This window comes from Mchenga conophoros, linkage group LG1, assembly GCF_057382185.1.
Source record: "Mchenga conophoros isolate Kocher_MC1m ecotype Shallow Benthic linkage group LG1, M_conophoros_male_GT1.1, whole genome shotgun sequence".
Lineage (NCBI taxonomy): Eukaryota > Metazoa > Chordata > Actinopteri > Cichliformes > Cichlidae > Mchenga > Mchenga conophoros.
This window is the reverse complement of record NC_140526.1, coordinates 3,818,843-3,845,628: the sequence shown is the minus strand read 5'-3', so window position 1 is coordinate 3,845,628 and position 26,786 is coordinate 3,818,843. Positions and strand designations below refer to the sequence as shown.

Genomic DNA, 26,786 nt, shown 5'->3' with positions numbered 1-26,786 from the left:
TACTTGTACACACTGATATGAATATAACAAACATATGCAATTATACACCTATAATCACATCTGTTTATTTATCTATTTACTTAAGCATACAAGCTACAATCAAAGGTCTCTAACTTTGACTCAAATGTCCTGATCTCCATTTTTAAGCTCCATCTCTGGACCACTTTCAGCACATCTGCTATTTTTTGATCACTCCATGGAAGACCTCTGCTGACCACTTTCACTCAGGACTTCCAGGGAAGCATCTAAAAATACTACAGATGCTGGAAGCTGTCCAGAGATGTGTGAGAGGATGACCTTAGAGGGAGATCAGGCAAACTAAAATCAGATAAGGTTTTTGCTTTTCACGGGCAGAGTCGTGTCATTCTTTGATTTCCACGCGTACTGTAAAAAAAGCTGCTGTTTTTTCTGGTAGTGTTGCAGCTCCTAAAGGGAGCAGGTGGAGGAATAACTGGAGGACAGCTGACTGCAAAAACATGACAATATTTGACGTTTGAGGCGGCAGCGTGTTAATGCGGCTGCTGACAGAGACTCACAAACATCAGTGTGTGTGTGTTCAGTGACCGCTCTCGGGTGTCACCACAGGAACACCCAGCAATGAGTGTGTGTGTGTGTGTGTGTCACATACTTCTCATTGCCACTCCTCTTTGATTGACGTTGTTATGATGTTGTCTTGACCGGTTGCCCAGGCAACTCCTCCTCACATCGTGAAGGGATGATGACATGCAACAACACACACGCACACATTATCAGCCTGTCAAAATAAAAGCTTTGGCAGATACGTGGTGATAAATATGATTCATTAAGTTAACGTCTAAATCATCCCTGTGGTGTGTGTAACCACTGTGTGTGTGTGTTCCTGTGACCTTCAGCTCTTTTGCCTCTTGCTGAGCAGCTCTGATTTTGGAAACACAAACAGCTGCAGCATGAAGGCTGACCCTCGGGACTCATAATGGGACCATTAGAGTGAAAAACAAAACAGTGCAACTTACAATTACTTTCCTAACAATGAATCATTCGAACTATTAAACATCAGAAAACGGCACAAATGTTCAGCACAGCTCCCCAGAGCTCTGATTCATTATAAATGGGCTTTTTTGTACAACCGACAGTCCAAACCCAGAAAATATTTAATCCACAAACTGTATGAGAAAGAAAAGCAGCATTTCTTTTGCCTAAATTAATGATTTCCAAATTGTGGGCCAGAGTTGCCTGGAAGGTTGTGAAGGATCTGCAACTGGGCTACACGAGGTCATTTAAATTCCCATCCTGTCATGTCTTGATCCCTTAATTCCCCGTGGAGTTATAGAAGCACTGAGCACACGAGCAGGATACCAATCCACTATCTGGAAAAGTTTTCCATGTTCACTTCTTGATGTTTTCACACCATCGCTTTCTCCGTCTTCCTCTGCACTACTTCCCTGGGCTGTTTCTTTAGTCATTTCTTGTGACCTTTTATTGCAAATAAAGGGAATGATTTACATTAACTTATTTCTAATAAAACACCTTTGATAAGACCAATCTAGGCTCTACCCCTGCTTCTTACCCCATAGCTGCTGGCACAGGCTCCAGCATGCCCACAACCCTGAACTGGATTAGTAGCTAAGAGAAAGGATGGAAACACAGCAGTAAGTTTGAAATTACATGTTATTTCAAATTTATTTAACAATTTTGGTCACTTGTGACTCCAAATAAAAAAGACAGCAATCACAAAAATGCTCAAATCAAAGCTTAAAACAGTGAGAAAAAGGTTCACAGAACAGAGTGACGTCATGGTGTGTGCCCATCTTTTATATACATGTTTCTATACTCTGAGTGCTTCACTAGCAGGATACAAGCTTAAATCTTCATTTGCATTTAATTTCTTCTTTTTATGTGGATGGATTACTCATTTACATATACAAAACCAAAATTTGTAGCTTAATGCTTTATCGTAGTCATGTGTGTTGATAAGGCTACAGAAGATTTTTATGAATTGATTGATTTTAGGCTTCTTAATCAACTAATTACTGTGGCTCTGATCTGAAAACCCAGTTGCTGTCATGACTCTTCAGGAATGAACAAGCAGGCACAGCTGAAAGTGCAGCAAACGAAGAAGAATTAAATCTCCGGACCAGCATCTGGATATAAACGTGTAACAAATGCACCAGCTTTCATTCTTTATTGTTAAATCAGCTGACAGGTGAAGCATCCTCAGCATGTCCAGCTGCACACAGACTTCAGGAGGAGTCTGAAAAAATGAAACATTTAAAGGAGCGGTTCAACATTTACTGAAAAACTTAATTCCTGTTAAGAAAGAGCCGTTCTAAGCTTTCATGTCTTTATGCTGCTTCATTCACACGTGACGGCTGAAAGAGCTACGTGGTGACATTTTCTCTGATCCCACGCCCACGCTGCACACTACCTACGCAGCAACAGCCTGTTAGCTTCCAGTTAAGAAAACTAAAGATCACCAATTCAGATGTTCGATATCTGGAATGAACTAAATGCTGAAGTGCTCCTTTAATAGGATTCAACCTGGTGTCGCAGTTTGCAGTGTAGCAGCGGGTGTAAGCTACACCCGGCAGACGTTTAAAGCATTTGTGATTGGCTGAAAAATGACGAGTGTCAGAAAATCCAAATTACAGATTTCACATAAGATAAATAAGATAAGATGTAATTGCTGAAGCTTTGAGCTTCATTTTCTAGCTTAGTGGTACTTATCGGATTAGTTACTGATGACTTCATTGACTCATTATTGGCCTTTTTGGGGTTCAAATTTAAACTCTTAAGCACCTGGTGTCTCTGTGGCCCACAGTTACCATGGAGACCAGGTTAAGTAGCAGAGGACCGATTGACAGGAAACAGTGAAAAACAATTGGGAGGTGTCCATAAAGTCTCCACAGGAACAGACACACAAACATCCACAAACACTTCATTTACCGAGACCTAAACAGGAAGTCAGGCTTTGGCTTTCAAAATTAAAGTAAATCAATAAATAGAGCAATATAAACCCTTCAGAATAAAAGTAAAATAGTTGTGCCAGTAAGTGATTGTAAAAAGATAAAGAGTAGCAGTCTGCTTTATTACTGCTCCATCCAAGAGGGAGCGCCTGAGCCCAGCGATGCCCGGGACGCTGGTCTGGACCCGGGTCTGGGCCTCAGTCCAGTCTTCCTCCTGCCCAGGCTGAGGACTTCCTCTAGGGGCTCAGTGGCCTCTCCGCTGGCCCGGCTAACGAACACTGAGGGAGGGTGCGTGGTGGCCATCTCGAACCTCAGCTCCGCCGCGTTCTTAGCGCGGGAGGAGGCGCCCTTCCTTTTAGTCCTGGGCTGTGGTGAGGGCAGAGGGAATGCCGGGACAGGCCTGTGTGAAGACGCGTCTGCTGTAGCAGCAGAGGCCGAAGAGCCCAGTTTGGCCAACGCCACCGGGATCTCCTCCAGAGACTCAGCAGAATCTGAGTGGTACTCGGCGGGAGGGGCGGCAGCCTGGACGGGGCCTGAAGTGGGGGCCAGGGGGAGCAGCGTGGCCCTCAGGGGGAATGCTGGGAAAGGAAGCCGCTGACCCAAGGACACAGTGGACACATTGCTGGGCTCTGCTAGAGAGAAAGAGACAGAGTCAGAAACAATTTACTTTCTTAGGAAAGAAAGAGGAAATTATTAATGTCATCATTTTTTTTTAGAACATTTAAGGACATATTTCAAATCAAATCAAATCAAATCACTTTTTATTGTCACATCACATGTGCAGGCACACTGGCACAGCACATGCGAGTGAAATTCTTGTGTGCGAGCCCCACAAGCAACAGAGATGTGCAAACACAACAACACAAACGAGCAAAATACAAGAATGGCCAACCTGAAACTAATAAATATATGTACAATATATAATAGTGTATGCATTTCTGGATGTGTATACTAAATATTTTCCTACGTGTGTGTGTGTGTGTGTGTGTGTGTGTGTGTGTGTGTGTATACACATTTTTACAAATTAAATAGTAAAAAAATAAAATAAAATAATAATAATAATAATAATAATAATAATAATAAAATATATAAAATATACAGAGTTGAATATGTGCAAAACAAGTGGCATTTATATACAGTGTGGAGTGGAGTTTCAGGCTTTCTGCCAGACATCGATGCAATTGTTTCATATTTGTAAAGGCTTTATTCTGTGCAGGAGCAGCTCTGTGATCCAGGAACAGAAAAATACACATTCCCACGCTACCTGATATCAGTCGCTCAAATCCCACAGCTCAGAGTCATTGCATGTCCTGACTGAATGCCACTTGAGACTCTGATTCTAACCTGAAGGAAAACACCTGAATGTTTTCCTGATTGGAGAGTTGGGGACCCTCGAGGTTAAGGCTGTGTGAATGGAAGAAGATCTCGGCTATTAACGATGGTCAGAATTGCCACCAATAGCTTGCCAATCGAGCTATATTTTTAGCATATGTGCCCATTCATCCCACCCAACCATTCTCTTTAATACATTAAATTAAAATGATCACCCTATTACGAGTCATTAGGAGTCTTGCTGCTCTTGGAATGAATGCATGTTTGGGAAGCAGCTACAATGATTCATCATCCAAAATAAGGAGAGAAAACAAACATAGGGTACTTCTGTCTGTTATTCTGATTTAATACAGCGAGCAACATTTTAGCTGTCCTACAGATAGCATCTGTTTATGGTTATCTATTCCCCCCCCACAATTTTTCCAGGTTTTTCCAGCAAATGTGAGAAGTGAAATAACCAAAACAGCAGCACCACAAATCTACACCACGTTTGGACTTGCTCCAACATCACTACAGGTCTGAACAAGATGCTTGTGAACATCTATGAGAAGAGTAAAACCTTTGTTGGTGTGACTCTAAAATTAATAAATGACAGCTGGGATCCTGAGAACAGGTACATGTTTTGTTAAAGGAGTTCAAAGTTTAGACGGGAGCTACCTGAAGACTGTCTGCACTCAGTGACCCGAGGCAGGTCACATGTGCAGCTGAAACATCAGTGTGCACAGCTGCACATGTGGAAGTAAGGGAGAAACAAAACAGGTGGAAGGGTTCAGGTTTAGGTCAATCAGTGCTCCCACCTCAAATCTAACAGTTTGTTTTGCTTTTTTACGTTGTCGAGCTGCTCTTCCTCCCTGACTTAAGGTGACAGGATCTGCTGTGTGAACACGGGACGGGCAGACGGACAGAAGCTTTGAGTGTTCCTGTTTTTGAACAGTTTCAGAGGAAAATCTAATTAAATTAAGCAGCCTGGATATGACCAAACTCAAAATGTTGCAAACTCTGTCTTTTGATTAGTTTAGCTCTTTCATCCCAACAGCTTTTCAGTAACTTTCTTTTCTATTCTTTTTTTTAAGCCTTCACTTGTTTTCACTTTGTTTAATCAGCTGGTGCCAATAAGTTTGACCTCTCCAAACAAATTCTGTGAATGGATTTGTTCTTTAATGTAAGATTTCGGATCTGTAATTGTAAACAATTTTCTCTTATTTTAGTTTCCAAAAACAACATTAGGAAAATATTTATTTTTGCTGATTAATCGTGTGCTATGCTAACTGAACTGACTGAAACTGCCCTCTGCTGTAAGGTCAAATGAAGCACCTTTATTTGCCCAAGGCTTTGTGTCATGACATTTGTGTCAGCCCGTTTTCTAACATCGCAGCTTCTGCTGTCAGACTTTCACTTCTGTGTGTGAACGCACCACAGGACCGCAAGGTTAACACCAGTAAATTTCAAAGAGGAGGTCGTTTAAGTGGAAAGCAGAGCAGACGCTTGCTACAGAGCAGCGGAACTTTGACAGCCTTTAGGTTCAGGTTAGAGAACACGGTGTGTTCAAAAGTGCCTTCATATGTACAGACAGGTGAGGCCATACCGGGAGGCGGGGCTGTGGCTGGGCAGCGCTCTCTGGTCACCTCTGCTGGGACTTTACGTACCTTCTTCTTCTTTTTCTTCTGCAGAAGAATAAAAATACAAAGCAGGTTTTTAAGTGCGGTCTCCCTCACTGCTGTTTTCTCATATTCGCTTCAAATATACACAAATTTATCCAAAGTTTCTCCTGATCCGTCAGACCTCCACAGTCTGTGCAACATCACACTGAACCTGTTATCGGGTGTGTGGTTTGTGGGCTTTTACCTGTGTGTGTCGATGTGTGTGTGCCGCTATGGCTTTCATCTCTGAAGAGACAGTGGGCGGAGCTTCTTCCTCCATGACAGGACTGGACATAGTCCTCACTCTACCATTAGCAAGGAACCTGGTACACACAAACACACACACAATGCATGATTATCTGATTGCGTACTACAGGCTGTACTAGTGCATCTAAAAAAAAAGTACCTGGATACTGTGCAAATCGTAGGAAATATTCTAATAATTTGAGACACTGGATTTGATGAGCTATAAGCCATAATCATCAACAGCAAAAGGGCTTAAATATTTCACTTTACCTTTAATGACTATAGAATAGAAACACATACACAAAGTTCTGTGAACACTAGAGATCACCCCTTAATACAGAGACCTCCTTCTCCACCAGCACAGTGCTGGTGCCCGATCTAGAGCCAGTTCCTCAGATTTCCACCAAATAAATAAATAAAGGCCTGGTGCTGATGTTAAAAAGCTGACACCAGCTTGGTACAACAAAGCTGTGGAGCACAAAGTTGGAACCAATAACACGGAGCTAGATCTGCATTGGCACCGTGTTGGTGTAAAAGAGGTAATAATGTCAATAAAAAGTAGCACACTTGTCTCCTTCACTGGGAGAAACCTCAGGTAAAGAAGACACGTGCTCAGAAAAAAGAAAAAGGTTATTACAGCTGTTGTGGAGAGGCATGTGGCTCAGGGTCAGCACTCCAGCGTCTCACCGTCGACCAATGAACCCTGTCAGTGCAGGTAAATAATCTACCTGTCGGTCGCTCACAGATCATACTAACGCTGTGCTTCTGTAATGACCCGACACACTGGAACTAGAACAATTTAACTGGACAACGACAGATTCTACGTGTGATTAAGTATCTAAACTAGTTTCCCTGTTTGTCAGTGTTTTATTTTGTGCCCTCCACGTTGTTCTCTGACTGTTCCTGCTCCACTATAAAAAAGGTTTCCTACGTCTCAGATAGACAGGATTCAGAGCAAGTGTTAAAGTGAGTGGGATTATTTATCAAGCCTTTCTGTCACACACACACGCACACACACAAAAAGCCTCCTCCCTTTAGCTCACACACACACACAATCCACACTTTGTTTGCTTCCTGAAAGTTGAAGCCAAAGAATTTCATGTTGCACTTTGTTTTCTGCAAAGAAAACCGTGTCCATGGCGACGAGGTCCGGCCTCCTCGTGTGGTGAAATAACTGTTGCCAGCTGTTTACTGAGACGTGTCGGGACCCGGTCAGTTCATCTCAGCCAATCACACGCGCCGGCTTTAAGTAGGACCCGGCCATCTGAACCAGAACAGGAGGAGCTGAGAGACTTACTCTGCCTCTCCTCGCACGGCCACAGCAGTAGGTTCCTGCACGTCCAGCTGAGGGTTGGTGTAACCCAGAGTCCCTGAGTAGTTCACATCCTGATGAGGGGACAGCAGAGGACAAAGACTCAGAGCCTGAACTCAACCCCACCCAAACCAGACTCTTTCTCCCTTTATTAACAGAGCTTATTCGCCTGCCAGTCAGTCACCTTGAGGACTGAAGGAGCTGCCGTCTCTTTCACAGATCCCGGTTTCCTCAAGTCTCTGTTGTCCACACGGTGGCGCTGCCTCACTATGTACTCGTACGTACTGAGCCTGTTCCACACTGAAACACACATACGTAAACATACATTTCCCCAGACCCTTGAACCCCGACATGGCCTTTAAAGGTCCGTCTTTGTGAAGAGAAAGAGGAAGTGGACTAAATGTCCTCAGAGGACCAGTTAAAAACACACACATAACACAAAACACACACCCACAGGATTTGTTCTGAAACACTGACGGGGTCTTGCAGCATTACCATGAGGTCAGAAACAAAGATTTAATAACCTCTGTGAGAGCGTAGACAGCACGAGGAAGGAAAAGCTCTTTATAGCTCCTTCATGCTGCTAAATAAACAAATAAATATCCAAACGTATGATATGCTGGCAGCATCACCTGAATGTGAGTGAAGTTATTAAAGAGAATTTTTTTTAACTGAATTTTCTCTCTTGGTTTTATCGAGCTGCAGACGAGTGATGTGTCTGACTCAGACTGCTGAAGCCTCATATTGCTTTTAAATAAATGAACTCTGCAATAAATCTTTACAAAGAAGGCAGACTGTGGATTTTATGCTCAATTCCCACTGAGCAGCACATCAGGTCTAATCTGAAGAAAAGGAATTATTAAAGCAATACAAATGCTGATGGCCCCCCAGTGCTACCCCTCAAAACCTTTATAAAATGCTCACATAAATATCTGATTGTTTACAAAATAAAAATAGTAGTAAAACTGATGCAAACTCACAGTTTTGTGGATTGTTATCTCTTTATAAAACCTAAAGACAACAAATGGATTCTGAAACAGGAAAACCTATTAGTTACTTTGAAAGAAAATGCTGTTTTGAAGGGACCTTTTTTTTGCCCCACTGTCATAAATACAGAAGCCATTCTACAGACTAACGTGACGTGTTGCCTGTGAACTGCACTGCCTGCATTTCATAAGCATGCTGTACCTGCAGCAGATCACCACAGAAACTTAAATCTGTGATGTACTAAAATCGGTATGTTATAGAATATGTCTGAGGCTGAGCTTCACTGGGATCATTTTTACATACGTTTTGAATTTTGAAAATATTTATTATGAACATCAGACATTACAACATTAACTGCTGGGCAGAAAATAAAGAAAAGCTTCCTCTTGTCAAAGATTTGACACGTGGACAGACAGGCAGGTGTGTTATTTCTTACTCAGGTAGATGTGGAAACAAAGCAAGTGGCAGAGCAACACGCAGGACAGAAGACCCAGAGCGATTGTGATGGCAGCCAGGACGGGAATCACCGGTGCAGCTGACCGGAGAGGCGCGACGGGCAGGAAGACGAACCACACACCTGTCTCATTCCTCACTGCGGGACACAAGAAGAGCCAACTGTGAAAACAGCATTTCTTCATTTAATGGCTGAATAACCAAACCCCAATATATCAGGAAAATCCAAGCACATCAGGTATAACTTTGAGTTTGTTTAGCTTTAAAAGTTGTTGTCGTTGTATCTGTGAGCTGGCTGGGGGCGTCAGAATGATCTTTCTAATATTCCTCCTTTTTTAGTTTAACAAAATTTCAGGTTCACGATGAAACATAATAAAAAGTCATTTATAGAGAGACAACAGTGACCTTTTGAACAGCAAAAATCACCCTAAACTCACTGAAACAACTATAAGCTGTCGACAAACTAAATAATCTTCCTCACATGAAAACACGAGACTGAAGGACAAAGACATCAGTCATCTCACTCTCCTGATCTTCCTCCCTCTGCTGTGGATGTGGACTCTCCGCCTGCAGATAACACTGAGAGGAGGGGGCATGCTTTCTCATCCTGCAGCTGAGACTGCACACAGTTCAGTTCAGTTTGCAGGTTACTCCATTCACTGTGAAGCTGCTAAATTCAGAGTATCACTCACCTGTGCTTCTTGACAAAGGAATGGGCATGGTCAGCAACAACACTCAGGTAGGCTGTGGGGTTTAACTGATCCTGAGCTGGTACTAAGGGGCCCAAAGTGTGCCAAGATAATATCCCCCACACCATAATACCACCAACTTCCCGAAACGTTGATATGAGGCAGGATGACGCCGTGCTTTTCACTCCACATTCTGATGCTACCATCTGAGACTCATCAGACCAGGCAAAAGTTTTCCAATCTTCTCTGGTCTAATTCTGTTCAGCCTGCAGGAGCCTCAGTTTCCTGTTCTCTCTTGAACAGTGGCACCCAGTGTGGCATTCTGCTGCTGTAGCCCATGTTGTGCATTCAGACATGTTCTTTTGCATACCTTGGTTGTCACAAGTGATTTTCTGCGTTACTGTGACCCTCCTATCCGCTTAAAGCAGCCAGGCCATTCTCCTCTCACCTCTGGTATTTTCCCCTTGAGAGCTGCTGCTCACTGAATACTTTCTCTTCTTTCTCTCTTTCTCAACCCATCTCTGTAAACCCACAGATGGTTTGTGTAGGAAACAAACTACTCAGACCAGCCCACCTGACACAAACAACCATGCTGCATTCAGTCACTTTAATCACCTTTCTTTCCCATTGTGATCCTCAGCTTCCACTTCTTGATTTCTGAACACCCTAACTGAGATTTCTTTTAAAATTTTTAATAAACACTATAGACTCACAGCTTTTTTACAAGGTCAGAGGTCAAATCTTACCCAGAAAGTGTTTGTCGGTGCGGAGTTTAGTGGGGTCCAGAAAGAACTCGATGAAGACGTAGGAGGCAACAACAAGAATGAGACAAACTCCCAAAAGAGCTGAGATCACACTGTGGAGGAACAACCTGCAGGACACACAGCACTGCTCAGCACACACGCCTAATGGGCATGAATGTACAAAATATATATTTCAAAAACATTGATTAAAATATTTAAAATACATAACATTTACTATCTTTGCAGCCCATGTCTATGTTGCTCCAGTATTTTAGAAGAGACTTTTGGAAATGCTTCTAACTCGGTTTTCAGTTAATGACACTTTCATCATTACAGGCAGAAGCACAGAATTATAAAAACAATGACAGACACGACTCCTCACTGAGTCACATCAGACACGACGCATCCTCCTCTGATTCATCACTCCCATCATATGGCAGCTGCCTCGTTCTGTTAGTTTGTCTGTGTTGCGGTCGTGACTTTCCTGTTTTAAAGACTTTTAATGTTGGAAAGACTCAGATGTGCACGTACAGGTGCAACAGAATCTCCTTTTCTTAAAGGAGATTCAGTGCTTTGCACAGAGCTGTATATCAGCCTCACTTCCCTGTCAGAGACAGCTGTCTTACTGGGAGTGAACCAGTGTCAGGTGACAGCATCCTTCATTGTTTGACTCCACAGAAAATTAACCAGTACTCACTTATAGTTCCTGCTGCCCACACAGTTGTTGAGCCACCGGCAGTGATGGTCGAAGTTCGCCACACACTTGTTACAGGCGCTACAATGTTTCGACTTCGGTCCCCTGAAACAACCACATACATATATCTGTGTTTACAACGAAGTGCAGCCTAGTACTAGCACTACTATACAGAATGTACAGCACGCATTGTGATACAAATCTAACTGAAACACATTCACGTTTGATGACTTTACTGCTTTGGTAAAACAGTACCAGTCAAGTTTGTTTTAATGTGTGTGGATGTTTAATGTGTGAATGAGAACTTTTTACTTCCAACACAATTCAGGTTCTTAATACACAAAATGGTACATAACTGTTATTTAAACAGCCAATCCCAGAGTTCACATCCTGGCGTTGTAAATAGGCCGTATATGCAAATAAAACTGAGGAATAATGAGGTCAGTGCACATGAGATAAAAGTCTTTTTTCTACTTGTGTGAGAAGCCCCGCCCACCAGCTGCACAAACTTCTGAGGGGCAACCAATCAGAAGAAAAATAGAAAACTGAAAAGAGCTCGAAAAAAAAAGCTCAAAAAGCTCGTTTCAGACAGGGGATGAACTGCAAAGATAAATAACATCATTTTTAACTGGGAGTCATGCAAAGCTACTCATGGAGCAGCACAACAAGCATAATAAACCACCTTTAAAATTAGTTTTCAGATTCTGAGTCAATGTGTAGCTCCTTCTCTGCAGCAGATCCAGAGGATTGTGGGTATTCATATCCGGTCCCAATGTTTATTCTGAAATGGGAGTGCTGCGCAAAGCAATGTCAGATCAGATCCAGGTTTGAGAGGGGGTTTACGGTCTGTAAGAGCCCCTGTGACCCAGTTCTCTGAGGCCTACTGAGACCAGCCCACTGACCCATATTTTTTTTTCCTCAGAGGTTGTCACTGCAGTTCAGCTCAGCTCATCACCTCCTGGCTTCAATGAGCAGCTCTATTATTTACTCAGGAACTGAGCTGCATTCAGCTGCTGAGGACTATGCAACACTGCAATTAATGAAGCCAGTAAAATATTTAAATGGAGACTTAAAATCAGCAGAATTCAGTGGTGAAGAGCTCTTGTCTGCAGTGCAGATGTACAGACAACTGGAAGCAAGTCCCAAACTGTTGTTTCTCTGAAGGTCAGTTCTGATTCATATCAAAGATGACAATCAGCTCACGCTAAACCGAAACATGTGCACCTCATTTGTGTGAGCATACTGTGAAACAGCTAATTCCTCTCGGCATTTCTTACATCTAAACACGCAGAGTCTGGAGAGTCACCAGACTGCCTGAACTGTTTCTTTAGATCAACAGTCTGAAAAAAAATCAAATGTTTTTACAGTGAATCTACACAAAGACCCTTTCAGAGTCTTTGTGTAGATTCAAATTCTAAGAAATATTGTTAGATTTAAGTGTGCACAATAGGGCCCGGTATCAATTTCTAGAATCGATTCGATTCTGATTGACAAGGTTCGATTTGATCCACGATTTCGATTCAAATCAGGGAAATTTTGCCTCAAACAGTCAGAAATATTATAATTCTGATTATTTATCAGTACTGACACTTCTGAGACTTCATCAGAGGTGTGAGCATCACAGCAGATGTCTTTGTGTCAAAGTAACTGAGGATAAAACAAAAAACATGAAGGAGATTTTCCTGGCCTGGCTTTTTATAGCAGATAACCTTAAAAATATTCTGCAGTAGAACATTTTGAAAAGTTTACATTTCTTCGGAATTGAACAGCAGAAATGAGTTTTTCTTTCAGAGGTCTTTTTAAAAAAAAAAAAACAGCGGCCGACAGCGCTGTGCACAATGGTAAACTGGTGGGTAATAAGCAAGCGAATAATGCAGAAAATTGTGATTTTTAGATGGGAAACTGTTCTTAAAGTACACTGAGAGAGAGAGAAAGAGCTGTGCAGGAAGTGTGAATTTATTGTGGTGGAAGCAAAACCGCAAAAGTAAGACAGAATTCATGACGATGCTTATCTGAAGCGTAATGTGAAGCTTAGTTTGGATCTTCTTTTGCTGCTGGTTCAGTCAGTTTTGGTTGGAGAGAGATGAAACCTGCAGCATCAGAATCTAGCGCAAAAAAAACAGTAAACACGACACGCGGACCTGACGCATCAGAATGTGCGAGGTGACAGTTTTCAGCCCCGACGATGTGTCCGACCGCGTACGTGCCGTCTGGTGAGAAAGCCCACAGCTCACTGATTCTGATGCATCAGGTCCACGCTTTGTGTTTACGTCTTTTTGCAGAATCCGTTTACCTGCTCTCATTTACTGTTTTAGCTGTTTGGTGGTTGCTGAAATAGTTTTGTGAGGTTTAACCTACATTTTTAAAAATAGATTCAGGATTTTAATGAATCGATATCGCTTTATTTAAGCTAAAATCGATTTTCATCGGAAAATCGATTTTTGTGATGTTCAGGACATAAAATGTCCTGAACATCACACTGACTTTATGCAAGCAGCCTGGCAGGTTAAAGACCATATGAGCTCTGATCTAACGGAGATGGACACTTGCAATATGTTAGGTAACATCTCAAAGGGTTCATGACTGCAGAGCATGCTTTAAAAAGGTTACAAGGAGCGGTGGACTGGAGGGAAGGAACCATCATGGGTTTAAAATTAAATTTAACATGACACATTTTCAGTTCTTTCAGCTGAAGCTTTGTGACCTCGACTTCAGATCAGTAACACTTTGTGGCATTAATAAATAAATGCAAAGTATGTGGCTGTAAATTAAATAAATCCATGACACCTTCACTTTAGTTATGGAACAAATCTTTTCTGTGCATGCAGAGAGACCCCTGATAAACAAACATGCTTAAAAAAATACTTAAAAACACCGGAGTCTGATTGGACAGTGCAAATCCAGACCATGTGACAAGCAGCTCAGAAGATGAAGCAAACTTCAGTTCATGTTCATGTTGCTACCAACAACACCAAAGCTGCTAACAGCTGACAAGCAGTTTGTGTCTGCATGTGTGTGTTTGTGCAACCTGCAGAGACTGTCCTCCTGTGAGAGACACCCAGCAGGGACATGCCAATAAAAACTCCAACAGCAGCTCAAGTAAACATACCTCCGTGACCTATTTGCAATGTTAGCTTGATAGGAAGCAAAAGGACAATTTGAGCTACAAAATCTCAGCTACTAACAGCCAATGGGGAAACTTGATCAGAAAGAGTTTCAGCCAGTGTTAGCACCATCTGCTGGCAGCAATCCACAGTGTGGTAGTTTTGATTAACCAGATCATTCAGGGTTAATGACAAAAAATATAAAACAGATGGGGTTCCTTTTGTTTGTTTTGTTTTTTTGGAGACCTTAGACAAAACCTGATTTCATCTAAAGGTATCAGCCAACACCAAGGCATCAACTGAAATAGCTGCCTGGGCCATATTGCTGCACACGAAGGGGTATAAAGGCCTTTTAGGCTAAAATGCAACAACTGTGCCTGCATCTCTTGGAAGACTTACAACACAAATGAGTATCCGCCTGCAGCTGTCTGGGTCCAATAGGGTGTGCCATACTGAATCACCCCTAATAACATCGGTTTAAATTTTGAAGTTAGATAAAAGTGTCATATCATGATATCATAGCAAGATCATGTGTTTATTTTTCCTAGTGCACAACGAGATGAGCCCAGGGATCTCTGAGAGCGAGAGCCACGTGTCAGCATCCACTTACAATTCAGTGCTCACCTCAACCTCCAACAAAGCACAGTACTACTAGAAAAATAAGCAAGAAAACTGCTCCTGCTGGAGATGGACAACTGTGGCAAATATGTTTCACCAGAGATATACCTCCAAATTGAACCAGCCAATAGCTGGTGACGTGTGACCCAAAAGTAAACAAATGACTCAGCGACCATCTCTTTTAAAACTACTGCACTATAATGCTGCTGCTGCACCTTGTAGCAATAGATTCACCCATTGCATTAGGTGGTCACAGTAACTCACTGAAAAATATTTTTCATTTTGCCAGCATAAAAAATGCAACTGCCTGCAAGCGATTACAGATCATTTAATTTTTTTTTGTCTGTATCCTCATAAATATAATTTATATCATGAATATAATTTTTGCAAATTCCCTTAAAAAAACATGACAGAATTTGGAAGCTATATCCTTACCAAACCCTAGTGTCCACTTCAGAAACAATATAATCACTATAATTAATACATTAGAATCATACAAACAACACATTTTATATAAAAAGTGAAAATCACTTGTTTTACATTTCAATAAACAAAAAGAAAATAATGTGTATTGCTCTAAAAGGTAAATTGCTCAACAGCAAGTGTAATTACAAAATTTAAAGATGATCTGTACACATCCCTATTTTTAAAAAAAATATTCCACAGCACGCTGAGACTCACCCTGAGATTAGTGCATCGAACTAACCCGACAGCATCCCATCTGAAGAGGCTGTGAGCTTTCAGATTTATCACCGCTGCTGCTGACTCATCAACAAAACTCAACAATGACCATAAAACAGCTAAATGTTAAAATACAAGCTTAGAGAGCACTTGAGAGTTTTTATCATTGGGATGAAGGTATCCGGCAGTTTCGGGAACGATAACATGATGCAGCATACATGCGTTGAAAAGCCTCTGTTTGTTACTCACACTTCGACCTGGCACAGGTAGCAGTGGCAGTTCTCGATGACGTGCGCGTGTTTGGAGCGGTCGAACACGGGGACCGGGCCTCGGACGCTCTTCGCTCTGACATTGTAGTCGGCTGGATCGATGGACACGGCCATGACGTGGACAAACAGGTGACACACAAACATGATGCCCGTACACTGACACAGAGATCAGGAATCAAACACAGATACGCCGGAGCAACACTGTAACACCTCACCTAAAGAAAAGACCTGAAATCACTGTCTGTCCCCTCAGTAACAAAAACTCAATGCTATCAGACAATATGGAAATTACATTTTGAATAGGGGTCATTTTTCATATTTTCATAGGCATCAGACACTACCAAAAACAGCTCCCTAACACTGCCAGACTTTACACTGGCTGTGCTAAATAAACCAGCAGACAGAATGAATAAATTATAGATTGTCGACTGTACAACCAAAGTATCTGGGACACAAATTTGAGAACTCACCTGAATTACGATCCAGTTAAAATAATAAAAACTGGAATTTTTAGAAGACAAAAACGCGAAATATTTAGATAAAAGCTGTAATAATTTGAGGAAAAGCATCGTCAGCTTTTGAAAGACAATTTGCTCTATTCTTTGACTAAACTAACACTATATTTTAAGGAAAGACGTTTTACTATATTTTGAGGAAAACCTCCCTTTTTTTTCCATAGAAAAAAATGCTACTGGTGTAGAAAGTTCACATGTGTTTATCTGTACACCTCGCTACCAGTGGTGCGGTGGTGGTCTGTCCACGCAGTGGAAGGATACGATGTAGCCTGCAGGGATCCAATGTGCAGGCAGCAGGGGGACGAATATGCCGAACCCGGTGACGGCAAAGTAGATGTAGAGCAGCCAGGCGAGCAGCTGGAAGGGGTGCGGAGGCCAGCTCCAACCGTTGGTCCGAGAGCAGAGCAGCACGTCAGCTCGCCGTGGGCCGTCCTCACCGACCGGCGCCGTCCGGTTCGGGTTCCTACAGCACACGTCCATCCCGAACGCGCATCCAGCATCAAAGAGCTGCCGTTTGTTGTCAGGCACAGAGCGTGGTCTCCATCACATGAGCGAGAGAGTAACCGCAGGCTGAAGCTGCATAAAGAGCCGCTTCATGATCAATGAGTTTGAGCTGCAAAGGAAACAGAGAGAGAGAACAGAGGCTCTGATTCAAACAACAACACACAGACCAACAACAGCTCTGCAGCATCACAACCGTGTGTCCCACTGTACAACACACAGCTGCAAACAGCAGTGATCTGAGACCATCAGCCCAATTAGCCACAATCAGTTTTCCACAAACCCTCAGCTTCCACCTTTCTGTAATCTGAACATCTGGGGTGAGGTGGAGTCTCTGAAGTCTTAATAAAACAATTATACCCTTTCCCTAAATTATTCATATCATCAAATAAGTTACATTTTTTACCGGTATTTGAGTTATGAGTTGTTTTTTTTATCCAGGGTCCATTTTCTGATTATTGTCATGATCAGTTCATCTGCTGGTTAATTTCTTTATCAGTTTGTCTTTGACAAAAGTCTGCATACAGCTTGGATTTGTCCAAGCAGGCTGAGATAGTAAACAGATTATTAAACAGCAGAGGTCTTTAATTGAATATCAGAAAAGATGCAGATAATTTTCGTAATCCAATCACCTCAGCTGTAAGTTTTCCAGCTCCTGTTTTTCCTGTCTCTGTTCAACTAATCCATCATCTGAGTAATGATGGTTTCACAGACTGTTATTTTACTGGCTTATACCTGAATTTATCAAAGTGTAATCAGGGGGAAATTGTTTATGTGTTTGATTCTACATGCATGATTTTTTTTTTCAAACGTTCCTGCTGAGCAGCTGGAACCAGACAACACTGCCTTCTACATGCTGCAGCTGAGGAGCAGTTCATTCATTAAGTAACCGAGTGAATGGTGCAAAAAAAAAAAAAAATGAAGTCCTCACAACAGCATCACATAATTTATCGACAATTTTTTTTGGCTTCATCTCACCACCGGACCTCCTGCTCTACGAGAGGGCAGCCCACCTGGTTAACCGGTACCCGAGCCTCATCTCATCCCGGAGCCCGGGCCTGAGCAGCGGCGTGAAGCTTTGCCGTCCCCCTTGTCCCAGGGGAAGGGGGCTGCTCTTGGGTAAACCAGAGATCCACAGATCTGGGCCACACCGTCCCAGTACTCCAGCTGTTAACTCACATCCATCCTGGTCGGCAGCCGCAGTCCTCGTTTTATCCCTGGACCCGAGCTCATCCACTGTCGAGCGGCCTCGCCGAGACCGGTGCTCAGGGAGAAACTGTGATTGGTATACAATTCTGATTAGCTCGCCAGATAGCGTGCTAAGCTGCTAACGAGACGCGACTAGCGGGACACCGCTGCTGCCATGCTTGCTCTCACTCCGGCAGACGGAGGGGGGAGGGTAACCGCAAATCAACCGCAGAGCGTAACGTTTAATATTTAAGGTGAACGACTGTTTTAAAAATTTAAGATCGCTGTGGATCCCATTAGCCTGCTAGCATGATACCCGTTAGCCTATCTGCTGCTGCCTTCCACAGTCTCCTAGCGTCTTCCAGCCTCGTAAACCGTTTCCCTGGTAACGCCGTAGGTCCACACCTATTGGTAACTGGAGCTGACCCCGCCTACTATATGAATGTAAAAACCGAGCTCCGGGAACTGATAGTTGTGTTAGTGACGTGGATCCAGCAGAGGGCGGCACATCCACGACCAACAGAACGCCGCTATGTATTTATTTATGTTGATATTTGTATATGTGAACTAGAACCATTCTCTTCAGGCGTTTACAATTTTCGTTATTATTAGCATTATTATTAGCATTATTATTATTATCCACTGTTATCTCGTTAAAGTTTTCGATTTTTAATATGATTATTAATTATTAATACTTTATTTTTGTCATTTTACCACCCGTGTTATATTTGATGTTTCACTTAGTTTTGTTTATTTTTTCATTCGTCTCAAAAACCCTTTGCTGTAACCTCAGTTTTGTCAGTGGTTGGTAAAAGGGTGCTGTTTTTTTTAGTATAAACTAAATCAGTCTCAGTTTTTGGTCGTTTTTTGAAAAGTTTCTCATTATAAGATGATCAGATAAATGCTGAGAAGTATTGCAAGCTAAAAAGTGTTTATATATTTTAATGCTGTATTTTTATGTGCAAATACAGCATATACAGCATATAAAAAGAAAGATGTAAGGTCTTTAATCTCATACATTCACATTTATATTTTTGATGCAACACTAAATTGTTACTTTAAGATCAAAGCAATTAATTTAAAAGAGATTACAACACGGATTCACTACATACAAAAGTACAAAAAATGTACAGCTAATCCAATTGAAGCTGCCTTACATACCTTCAACCTCCTACACAGTTTTTTCATGGCTCTTGTGAACTCTGGTAATATTTCACTTGTTGGCATGGAGCGTAGCACATTTACAATAGTCGACTTGAACAGACACATCTGGAATGTAGCTGTTTTATGCAAATTCTGTCCTTTTCTTTTGCATTCTTCACTCTTTGAGCAGAAAGAAAAAAGCGTGAAGTTTGTTGAACAGCTTGTGACATGCACATATACAAGTTTACTGTGAATATTCAAAAGAATACAATACAACTGACATAAATGGACATTTAAAAATTACCCAATGTATTTATTATCTCTATATGAGTAATTCAAATGTAATCCTCAAAAGGGAGTAGGAAGAAGTAAAGACTTTTACGTTTATATGAAGTCTATCTATCTATCTATCTATCTATCTATCTATCTATCTATCTATCTATCTATCTATCTATCTATCTATCTATCTATCTATCTATCTATCTATCTATCTATCTATCTATCTATCTATCTATCTATCTATCATTTGACCTGTTGTTTTTTCACAAAATGAAATTCTTACTGGTTCATGTAACTTTATGAATGAAGTAACCCCGAGGAGCTCAGCCGTGATATCTGGCATCCTGTAGACATGACCTAACCCAGATACTATACTGGAACAATGCACATGAAAAAGTACAGTTAATCAGATTAAAGCTGCCTTACGTACCTTCAGCCTCCTACACTGTTTTTTCATGGCTCTTGTGGACTCTGGTAATATTTCATTTGCTGGCATATTGTTTACAGTAGCCAACGTGAGTGGGTACATCTGGAATGTGGCTTTTTCCATCCAATTTTCTCATTTGACTTTCTTTCCAGAGAACTCTGCAAAATTTCTCCAAGTTCCAAAGGAGAAGGGTGTTCTTTATGCAGCATGCGTGCAGCTGATCCTGACATTAGATATGAAATAGGCTGGCTGTAGTTGTTTTGTTGGCATGTCCAAAGCAAGGATGTATCATTTTGTTAAATGTGGGGGTTGCCTCAACTCCTCTCTCCTGGAGTCCTCTATATGCCTCCTCCACTCGTTTCTCTGGTGGGAGTGATGAAAACATGAGGAGAGGAGGTGAGAAGAGAACTGAGGATGTATAAACTGAAACAATGAGGAGGGAAAGGCAAGGATACGCAGGGAAGACTGGGAAATTTTGCCCCCCCAGAAAATCTCATATCATGATCTACTGGGCCACCCTAGATCCTTTTTATTTAACAAATTAATAAGTTCCTCAACCAACATCCTGAAAGGTCAAAAGATTCATTCATCGTCATGTTGTGAGAAGAAAATCAAGAAATTGGGATCCAAAGTGCAGATGCTTCATATTTCTGTTGAAACATGTGATAAAAGATGCAGGAAAAGTTTCTCCTGATATTATTTAACTGTTTATGTAGCTTCGGTCCAGCCGACCCCTGAGCTGTGCCGCTGTCGGATGCTGTAGGAAAAGCTCCACATGGAAACTTTAGGATCTCCTACAAAACCTGCTTATTCTGGTTCTGACTCCCACAGTGAGCAGAAAACGACAAACATGCACCTCACTGACAAATGTGGGTCCCACAGGGGCCTGCAGCGGTGCCATATGACGGGGCTCTTTGACTTGTCTGCAGGTTACATAACAGATTCAAGGTCTGATGGAAGGTGGCCAGCACTGAGTTTCCAGAGAGGAAACTACCTTTATGCACACAAGCGAACGTGAAGAATGCACGATCCTTCAAGATATCTGATCTTATCTTATTTTAACATCATTGTTTTACTGATGTTACACTCTTACAATGGCGTTAAACTAGGTTATACTTTTTATGACCAAAAGGAAATAAAACTTTTGCCGCACTGCAGAAATGTTCAGCACAAGTTGAGCTTTTGATATTACGCTGTTGTTAAAACTTGCAAAAAGGTTTTTAAAACAAGCCCAAAGTCCGGGAGGCTCGCAGCTCAGGTGGCATGTTAAAGGTCATGTGTTCCTCTGTGCAGATGTCAATAAAGTTGTGGTCACAATACTTTGGCATCTCACTTACTCTACTGTAGATGAACAAGTTGAAACTGAGTTAAGTTTTTTCAAGTCACAGATAAATTTAACTGCAACATTTGGAACAGCTCATATAATATAAGGCTAATTGCTTCTATGCAGTCTGGATCACAGCCTGTCTGATGGCTGAATGTAAAGCGGCTGTATTTAACAGGAAGAATCAAATCCTTAATCTCTGATAACTTTCCTCTCAGAGTTGGAGGGAGGCGTACGGCTGAGAGGACAGGAGAGGAATATGACACAATATTTTGTGATGAACTGGACATTTAAAGCTCATATGTGAAGTCCTCACTCATGTTAGACTTTTTAAATCAGTGAGTGGCTCTGCAGATGATGTGTTGCTGAAGTTATCTGGTTATTTCAGAGTGAGAAACGTCTTTGAAAACAAACTAATTATGATAATTCTATGTTATTTAAAGTTTATACTGAACAGACAGTACAGGTTAAACTGGGTAGTTTGCAGTATTGTGGTATAGTTTGCAGTGATGGAGAATGATGGATGAGTGCAGGGCAGACGGTGGTAGCAGTAGAGAAATTATAAAAGAAAGGCATGGCACTGAAAGGAAATGAAATCGATGAGAGGATTGTGTAACAGCAAAGCTGGGGTAGAAGCATGATGTCAAGTGAATAAAAGCTTTTATAATCATATCTTGGGGCAAAGTCAGCAACTTTTCTGTTTTTATGATCACTGAAATTACAGCAAATTTAGATAATATTTCAAAGTAGCCAAAAAATACCCAGTGATGGGCATTATGCTGAGCTGCTAGACTTGATCTAAAAGCACCTTTCACAGCCACATTTCTCTTGCTGTGAAATGTATATACACCTTCACCTCAACTGTTTTAATTATTCTTAAGGTTTGTTACAACTAAAGCAAATGACAATTCAATCAGAATAATAATATAATATTGGAAGAAACTGTTTAATGAGCTTTAATGAATGTTTCAGGTAGGAGCAACAACTGGTTATGCTCAAGTTCAATTCATTCCAGCGCCAAGATTTCACTCAGGTAAGCGCCCTCTAAATTAGGGCAGGTAAGTCTGCAACTGAGACCATGTTAGAGTGGGTCAGGGAGGTTTTCAGGTAAGTTGGGAAGGGTGGGAACCAAAATACACCCCAGCCTGGTTACCAGTCTGTCACAGGCCAACACAGAGAGACTGACAACCATCCACAATCACAGGCTCTGTTCTGTGACTTCATACAGCAGGGGTAGGCAACTCCAGGCCTTGAGTGCCAGTGTCCTGCAGGTTTTAGATCGCACCCTGGGTTAACACACTTGAATCAAATGATTAGTTCATTACCAGGCCTCTGGAGAACTTCAAGAAATGCTGAGGAGTCATTTAACCCTTTAAATCAGCTGTGTTGGATCATGGACACATCTAAAACCTCCAGGACACTGGCACTCGAGGCCTGGAGTTGCCTACCCCTGTCATACAGAACTGTAGGAATACAAATACTACCAATACTACTGTTCCAAACTACTCCAGTAAAAGTACAGGCCCTGAAATGTACTCAAAGTAAGAAAGTAAATAGTAGCTGTTTGGAGGACGTTTCTATTTTTGTGCAAAGTTAACTGAACCTTTGGCTGTGTTAACATAATGATAAAATATTATCAGTAGACAGGAATAAAAACGTTAGTCTAAGTAAAATTTTAAAAAAAATCTAATTACACTCAGCTTGAATCTACAGAAAAAGAAGGAAAATAAAAAATATTTTCCATTGTCTCCATTGTAGAGGGTAACTTTTCCTCTAAACAGGAAAACGTGTACAGTCAGGTGTTAAAGTGGATTCAGCAGGTGGGGGAACACTAAACTGGTTGTAATGGCTCAGTGTGGGGAACAGAATCAAACTCACAATCATTTCTATTGACAGCTCGAGGAGATTTTCTTAGTGTACAGGCTGTGATCAGCTGGCCTGCTGCTCTTTGTGGATGTGCACAACTGAATTCAACCAGATGTGAGCAGATGTTTGATGAGTTGTCCTGGCTGATTTCCATCCCCTACACTGACAGTGCAACGTTTATGCTGTCTGTTTTCTAGATGGTATGAAGTTGGTATGAATGTGGAATTCAGTCAGTGGATCTAAGCATCATCAGCTAAAATTCATATGAATCTCAGCTACACTTCATCTGAGCATGAAACTACAGCCACTGTGCACCAGTCACACACAGTTCTTTACTTTAAACTAACCAGTTTATCCAGCACAAACCTGCAGATGATTTTCATGCAGTCTTTAAACAACACAGCTGTTCTGGTGTTGTCAAACATGACAAAACCATAGACCAAGATGCCCTTGGATAAATCTGGAGCTGACCTTTTTAGCAGAGCTGGAAAGAAAAGCGCACTGAGCATGAGCAAAGGACAACTTTAAGTTTGAAGGCTCTGAGTTAAAAAATAAATAAATAAATAAGTACGTTTGTGAGACTCAACAAATGAAAAGATGCTGCAGGAGCCCTGAAGCCAGAATTTGATTTTAAAAAGCTTGTAATTTGATAGTGTTGGGTTACTTTTGTTGTAGTAAAGTGGGAGGTTTGCACCGGATGAAGGGACCTTGAATGAGAGAGGCTGTTTGTCTTGGAACACCATACGCTTAATCTGAGTTCACTTTATTGGAACCAGTTTCCTCTTACAACAGGACAATGAGACAAATCACAGCTCCCAACTTTGCAGCAGGCAGTTGGTATTCTATATGTAATGAGGTCACGGGTAATTAGGTTACCATGGTTACTGGATCTCCCTACTAAGATGTGGGAACAGCTCCACTGTATGTTGCGCAAGAAGTGGCCATCGAACCAATCAGCTCTTGGGAGATGGTTTGGCGAGCATCTCAATGAAATGACACATATAATGTAAGGTGTTTGCTTCCTCTTTGCTTCTTCTTTTCTGCTTTATTCTCACCTCGTCTCTTTTTCTCAGGTGTGCCAGGTGGAGTGATCAACGACCCCCCCGCCCATGTTCAAAGCATGCTGGGAAAACTGACCAAGCTGCATCCTCAGATCCCTGCTTCGTTGTGGGGATTCATTTTCTTTACTCCTCAGATGGATGTAGCCTGTTTTCTGCTGCTTTATTTGTTGCTTCAGTTACCTCATTTGTTTGGAGAGGGAAGTTCTGGGTCCTACGGCCCGATGCCTGGCTGGCTCAGGCTTCTTCCACTTTTTTGTTTCTTTTCGACCTTTAGTTTCTTTTACTGTTTAGAGGAAGAAACTTCTTCTAGTAACCAAAAATGGGTGTGGCATCCTCTTTAGATGTTGTATTCACTGAGATGAGTCTTAGACTTTCTGCTTGTGGCTATAAAATAACGTTTGAGGTTTAAGTTAAGATAAGATAAGATAAGATAAGATAAGATAACTCTTTATTTATGTATAAGGTGCCAATAAGAGGGAGAGCTGTGTGCCCAAGATTACCATCTCCATAATCTTCACTCTCACTGGCATCACAAGGATCACTTACATCCTTAAAGGAATTACTTGCATGCATGTTAACCTCATGATTTGAAACTCTGGCCATGTTCAATATGAGTACCACTGTAACAGCATGTATATGACAGAAAATAGGGGGGAAACAAAATAGGTCAAGTTTAGGGTTAAATGGTGTTCGTTATTCGGTTTGTAGGAAGTTCCAGTCCGGTTCGTGTCCTCAGATGTTTTGCAGTGGATCTGGTCCAGAATTAGCTAGGTCAGTGGGTTGAGCTGCTGGCAGCTGCTTGTTTCCACTGAGATGAAGCAGCAGTTTACTGGACAGAGCAAACGCAGTAGATGCTGGGAGCAACAGTCGGTGTTTCCACGCAGCTTGGCCGCCGTGTATGTAAGCGTTTACTCTGGCAGAATAGCAGTGGAGGAAATCCAGCTCGTTTCCATCAGCGCGGAGGGGGAGACGACCTCAAATGTTCCTCTTGATTAAAATATGTGGTCGGACGATCCTGCTGCACCCCCCACGCCCACCACCTCCAGCAGAAGCAGCAGCAGCCCTGAGCCAAGTGATGGAAATAACTCCCATTGTTCAAAGCTCTGTGGGATACCAACTGGCTGCGTTGCAAAGTCACAGAGTTTAATTCTCACTGTGCAAAGAAAGGAACGCAAATCCCCACAGAGCAATTTATTATTATCCCCCCTTCTAATAATATGCCCCTCCTAAAACACAGACTTACATCCTCTCTTGGCCTGTTTGAGCTCCAGCTGTGGATGAACCTACATCAGCAATTTTCTGACTCGAGGAGCAGGCCAACTTTTCTTTGACCAGCAAAGGGTTTATAAGAAATTTCTGGAATTTAGAGAAATTGACTCTGAATCCTTTTCTCTTAAAAAGGGGAGGAAATTTGGTGTCCTTTAAGCACATTCATGATGAATTTAAATCCCTTCTGGGCAGTGTTGGGGAGTAACGGAATACATGTACCGCCGTTACGTATTTAAAATACAAAATATGAGTAACTGTATTCCGTTACAGTTACCATTTAAAAAGGTGGTATTTATAATACAGTTACTTTGTTGAAATAAAGGGATTACACGGCAGTATTTTCCTGTTTCATATTGTTGCGGGTCAGGACTGTTTGGGTTTTGTTTGACAGCTATGTTCTGTTACAGGGTTGGTTACAGGGTAAAGCTCTCTCTGCGACTGTGTGTTTCCTGGGTGAGAGAGCGCTTTTTTGTTGTTGTTGTGCTAAGCTAATAGGCAGAATGCTACAGGCTCTAAAGAATGTAGCATCATGTTCAGTGTAGTCCGTGTTGCAGGGAGAATGGACTGCCATACACGTTATGTGTCTGTGAGCGCGAGGAGAGTGAAAAAGTACGAGCTGTCATCGAGCAGAAACGGGAGCTGGAAGCATGTAAATATAATAATAACCACTGCAGCCAAGAAGAGTGCCTGACGAGCCCAGCTGTAAGTAAGCTGTTAAGACTCGACTGTACACCGTGTTCGTGTTTTCCTCCGAAACAATAAGTTCCGTTGGAGCAGCCTTTCAACGCCTCTCTCTGTCTCTCGTTAGCAAAGTTGACCCAGACAACAAAGTAAAGCTAGTTTTCGGCTACGAGCCTGACATGAACCCGACGTATTAGCCAGAGGTCCCTTTACCTCCAGTAATAGTAATAAATCACACAGCAATAGTACATTCATGTAGTTGTAAACAGCATGATAATATATTAGGTAATCCAAAGTATTCAGAATACGTTACTTTCATTGAGTAACTTAACGGAATACGCTACAAACTACATTTTGGGGCATGTAATCTGTAGTGGAATACATTTTAAAAGTAACCTTCCCAACACTGCTTCTGGGATCTGAAAAGTAAAGCCAATGCAGAAAAGCCTTAAACCTGCAGAATGAAGTCTGGAGAGACACGTTTGTTTATCTATCAACTTCTCCTGCTCTGCAGACTTAATTGCAACTTCTAAGCCTTAATAAAACATGGTGTTTATTTTGCAACTTACGATCCCTGTTAGAGTCCAAATGGACAATAAAGCAGGGTGTTATACCAGATGGGCCTTCCCTACTACCAACTACCATGTGAGCATGCAGTGTCAGCATATCCAGTTACAAACTAGTAAGATGGTGATTGTGAAAACACTCTCAACAGAAGTCTACTAACCACTGACTAACATCATGATGTCTATGAGCATATGTGCTAATCAGCATATGCTCCTGATGTCTTTACTGAAAGAGAAATGAAGCAGAAACACATCT

The 26,786-nt window shown here is 41.8% G+C and overlaps 1 protein-coding gene across 2 annotated transcripts; it reads right to left on the bottom strand.

The window, feature by feature from the left end:
- Positions 1 to 1,633: 1,633 nt before the first annotated feature.
- Positions 1,634 to 18,370, bottom strand: zdhhc1 (zDHHC palmitoyltransferase 1). Of its 2 annotated transcripts, none has more exons than XM_085286065.1 (11): positions 17,740 to 18,370; positions 16,487 to 16,838; positions 15,691 to 15,866; positions 11,042 to 11,143; positions 10,348 to 10,472; positions 8,896 to 9,051; positions 7,657 to 7,772; positions 7,458 to 7,546; positions 6,120 to 6,237; positions 5,860 to 5,938; positions 1,634 to 3,574 (listed from the first exon to the last, which is right to left on the bottom strand). In XM_085286065.1, the coding sequence occupies exons 2-11, from the start codon at positions 16,703 to 16,705 to the stop codon at positions 3,066 to 3,068; spliced, it is 1,689 nt and encodes a 562-aa protein (XP_085142191.1). In that variant the 5' UTR covers positions 16,706 to 16,838; positions 17,740 to 18,370; the 3' UTR covers positions 1,634 to 3,065. The 2 variants fall into 2 exon arrangements, with proteins under 2 accessions (XP_085142191.1, XP_085142269.1); XM_085286143.1 differs by having other exon boundaries at positions 1,634 to 3,571; positions 17,740 to 18,368.
- Positions 18,371 to 26,786: the final 8,416 nt, after the last annotated feature.

What these genes read in the sequence shown, in the direction of transcription:
- zdhhc1 (XM_085286065.1), bottom strand. Translation starts at nt 16,705, where the DNA reads ATGGACGTGTGCTGTAGGAACCCGAACCGGACGGCGCCGGTCGGTGAG. An exon ending in GTGGGCAGCAGGAACTATAA is followed by an intron (nt 10,473 to 11,041) that starts GTGAGTACTGGT and finishes TGTGTCCTGCAG; the next exon opens with GTTGTTCCTCCACAGTGTGA. An exon ending in CACCGACAAACACTTTCTGG is followed by an intron (nt 9,052 to 10,347) that starts GTAAGATTTGAC and finishes TGTGTCCCGCAG; the next exon opens with TGAGGAATGAGACAGGTGTG.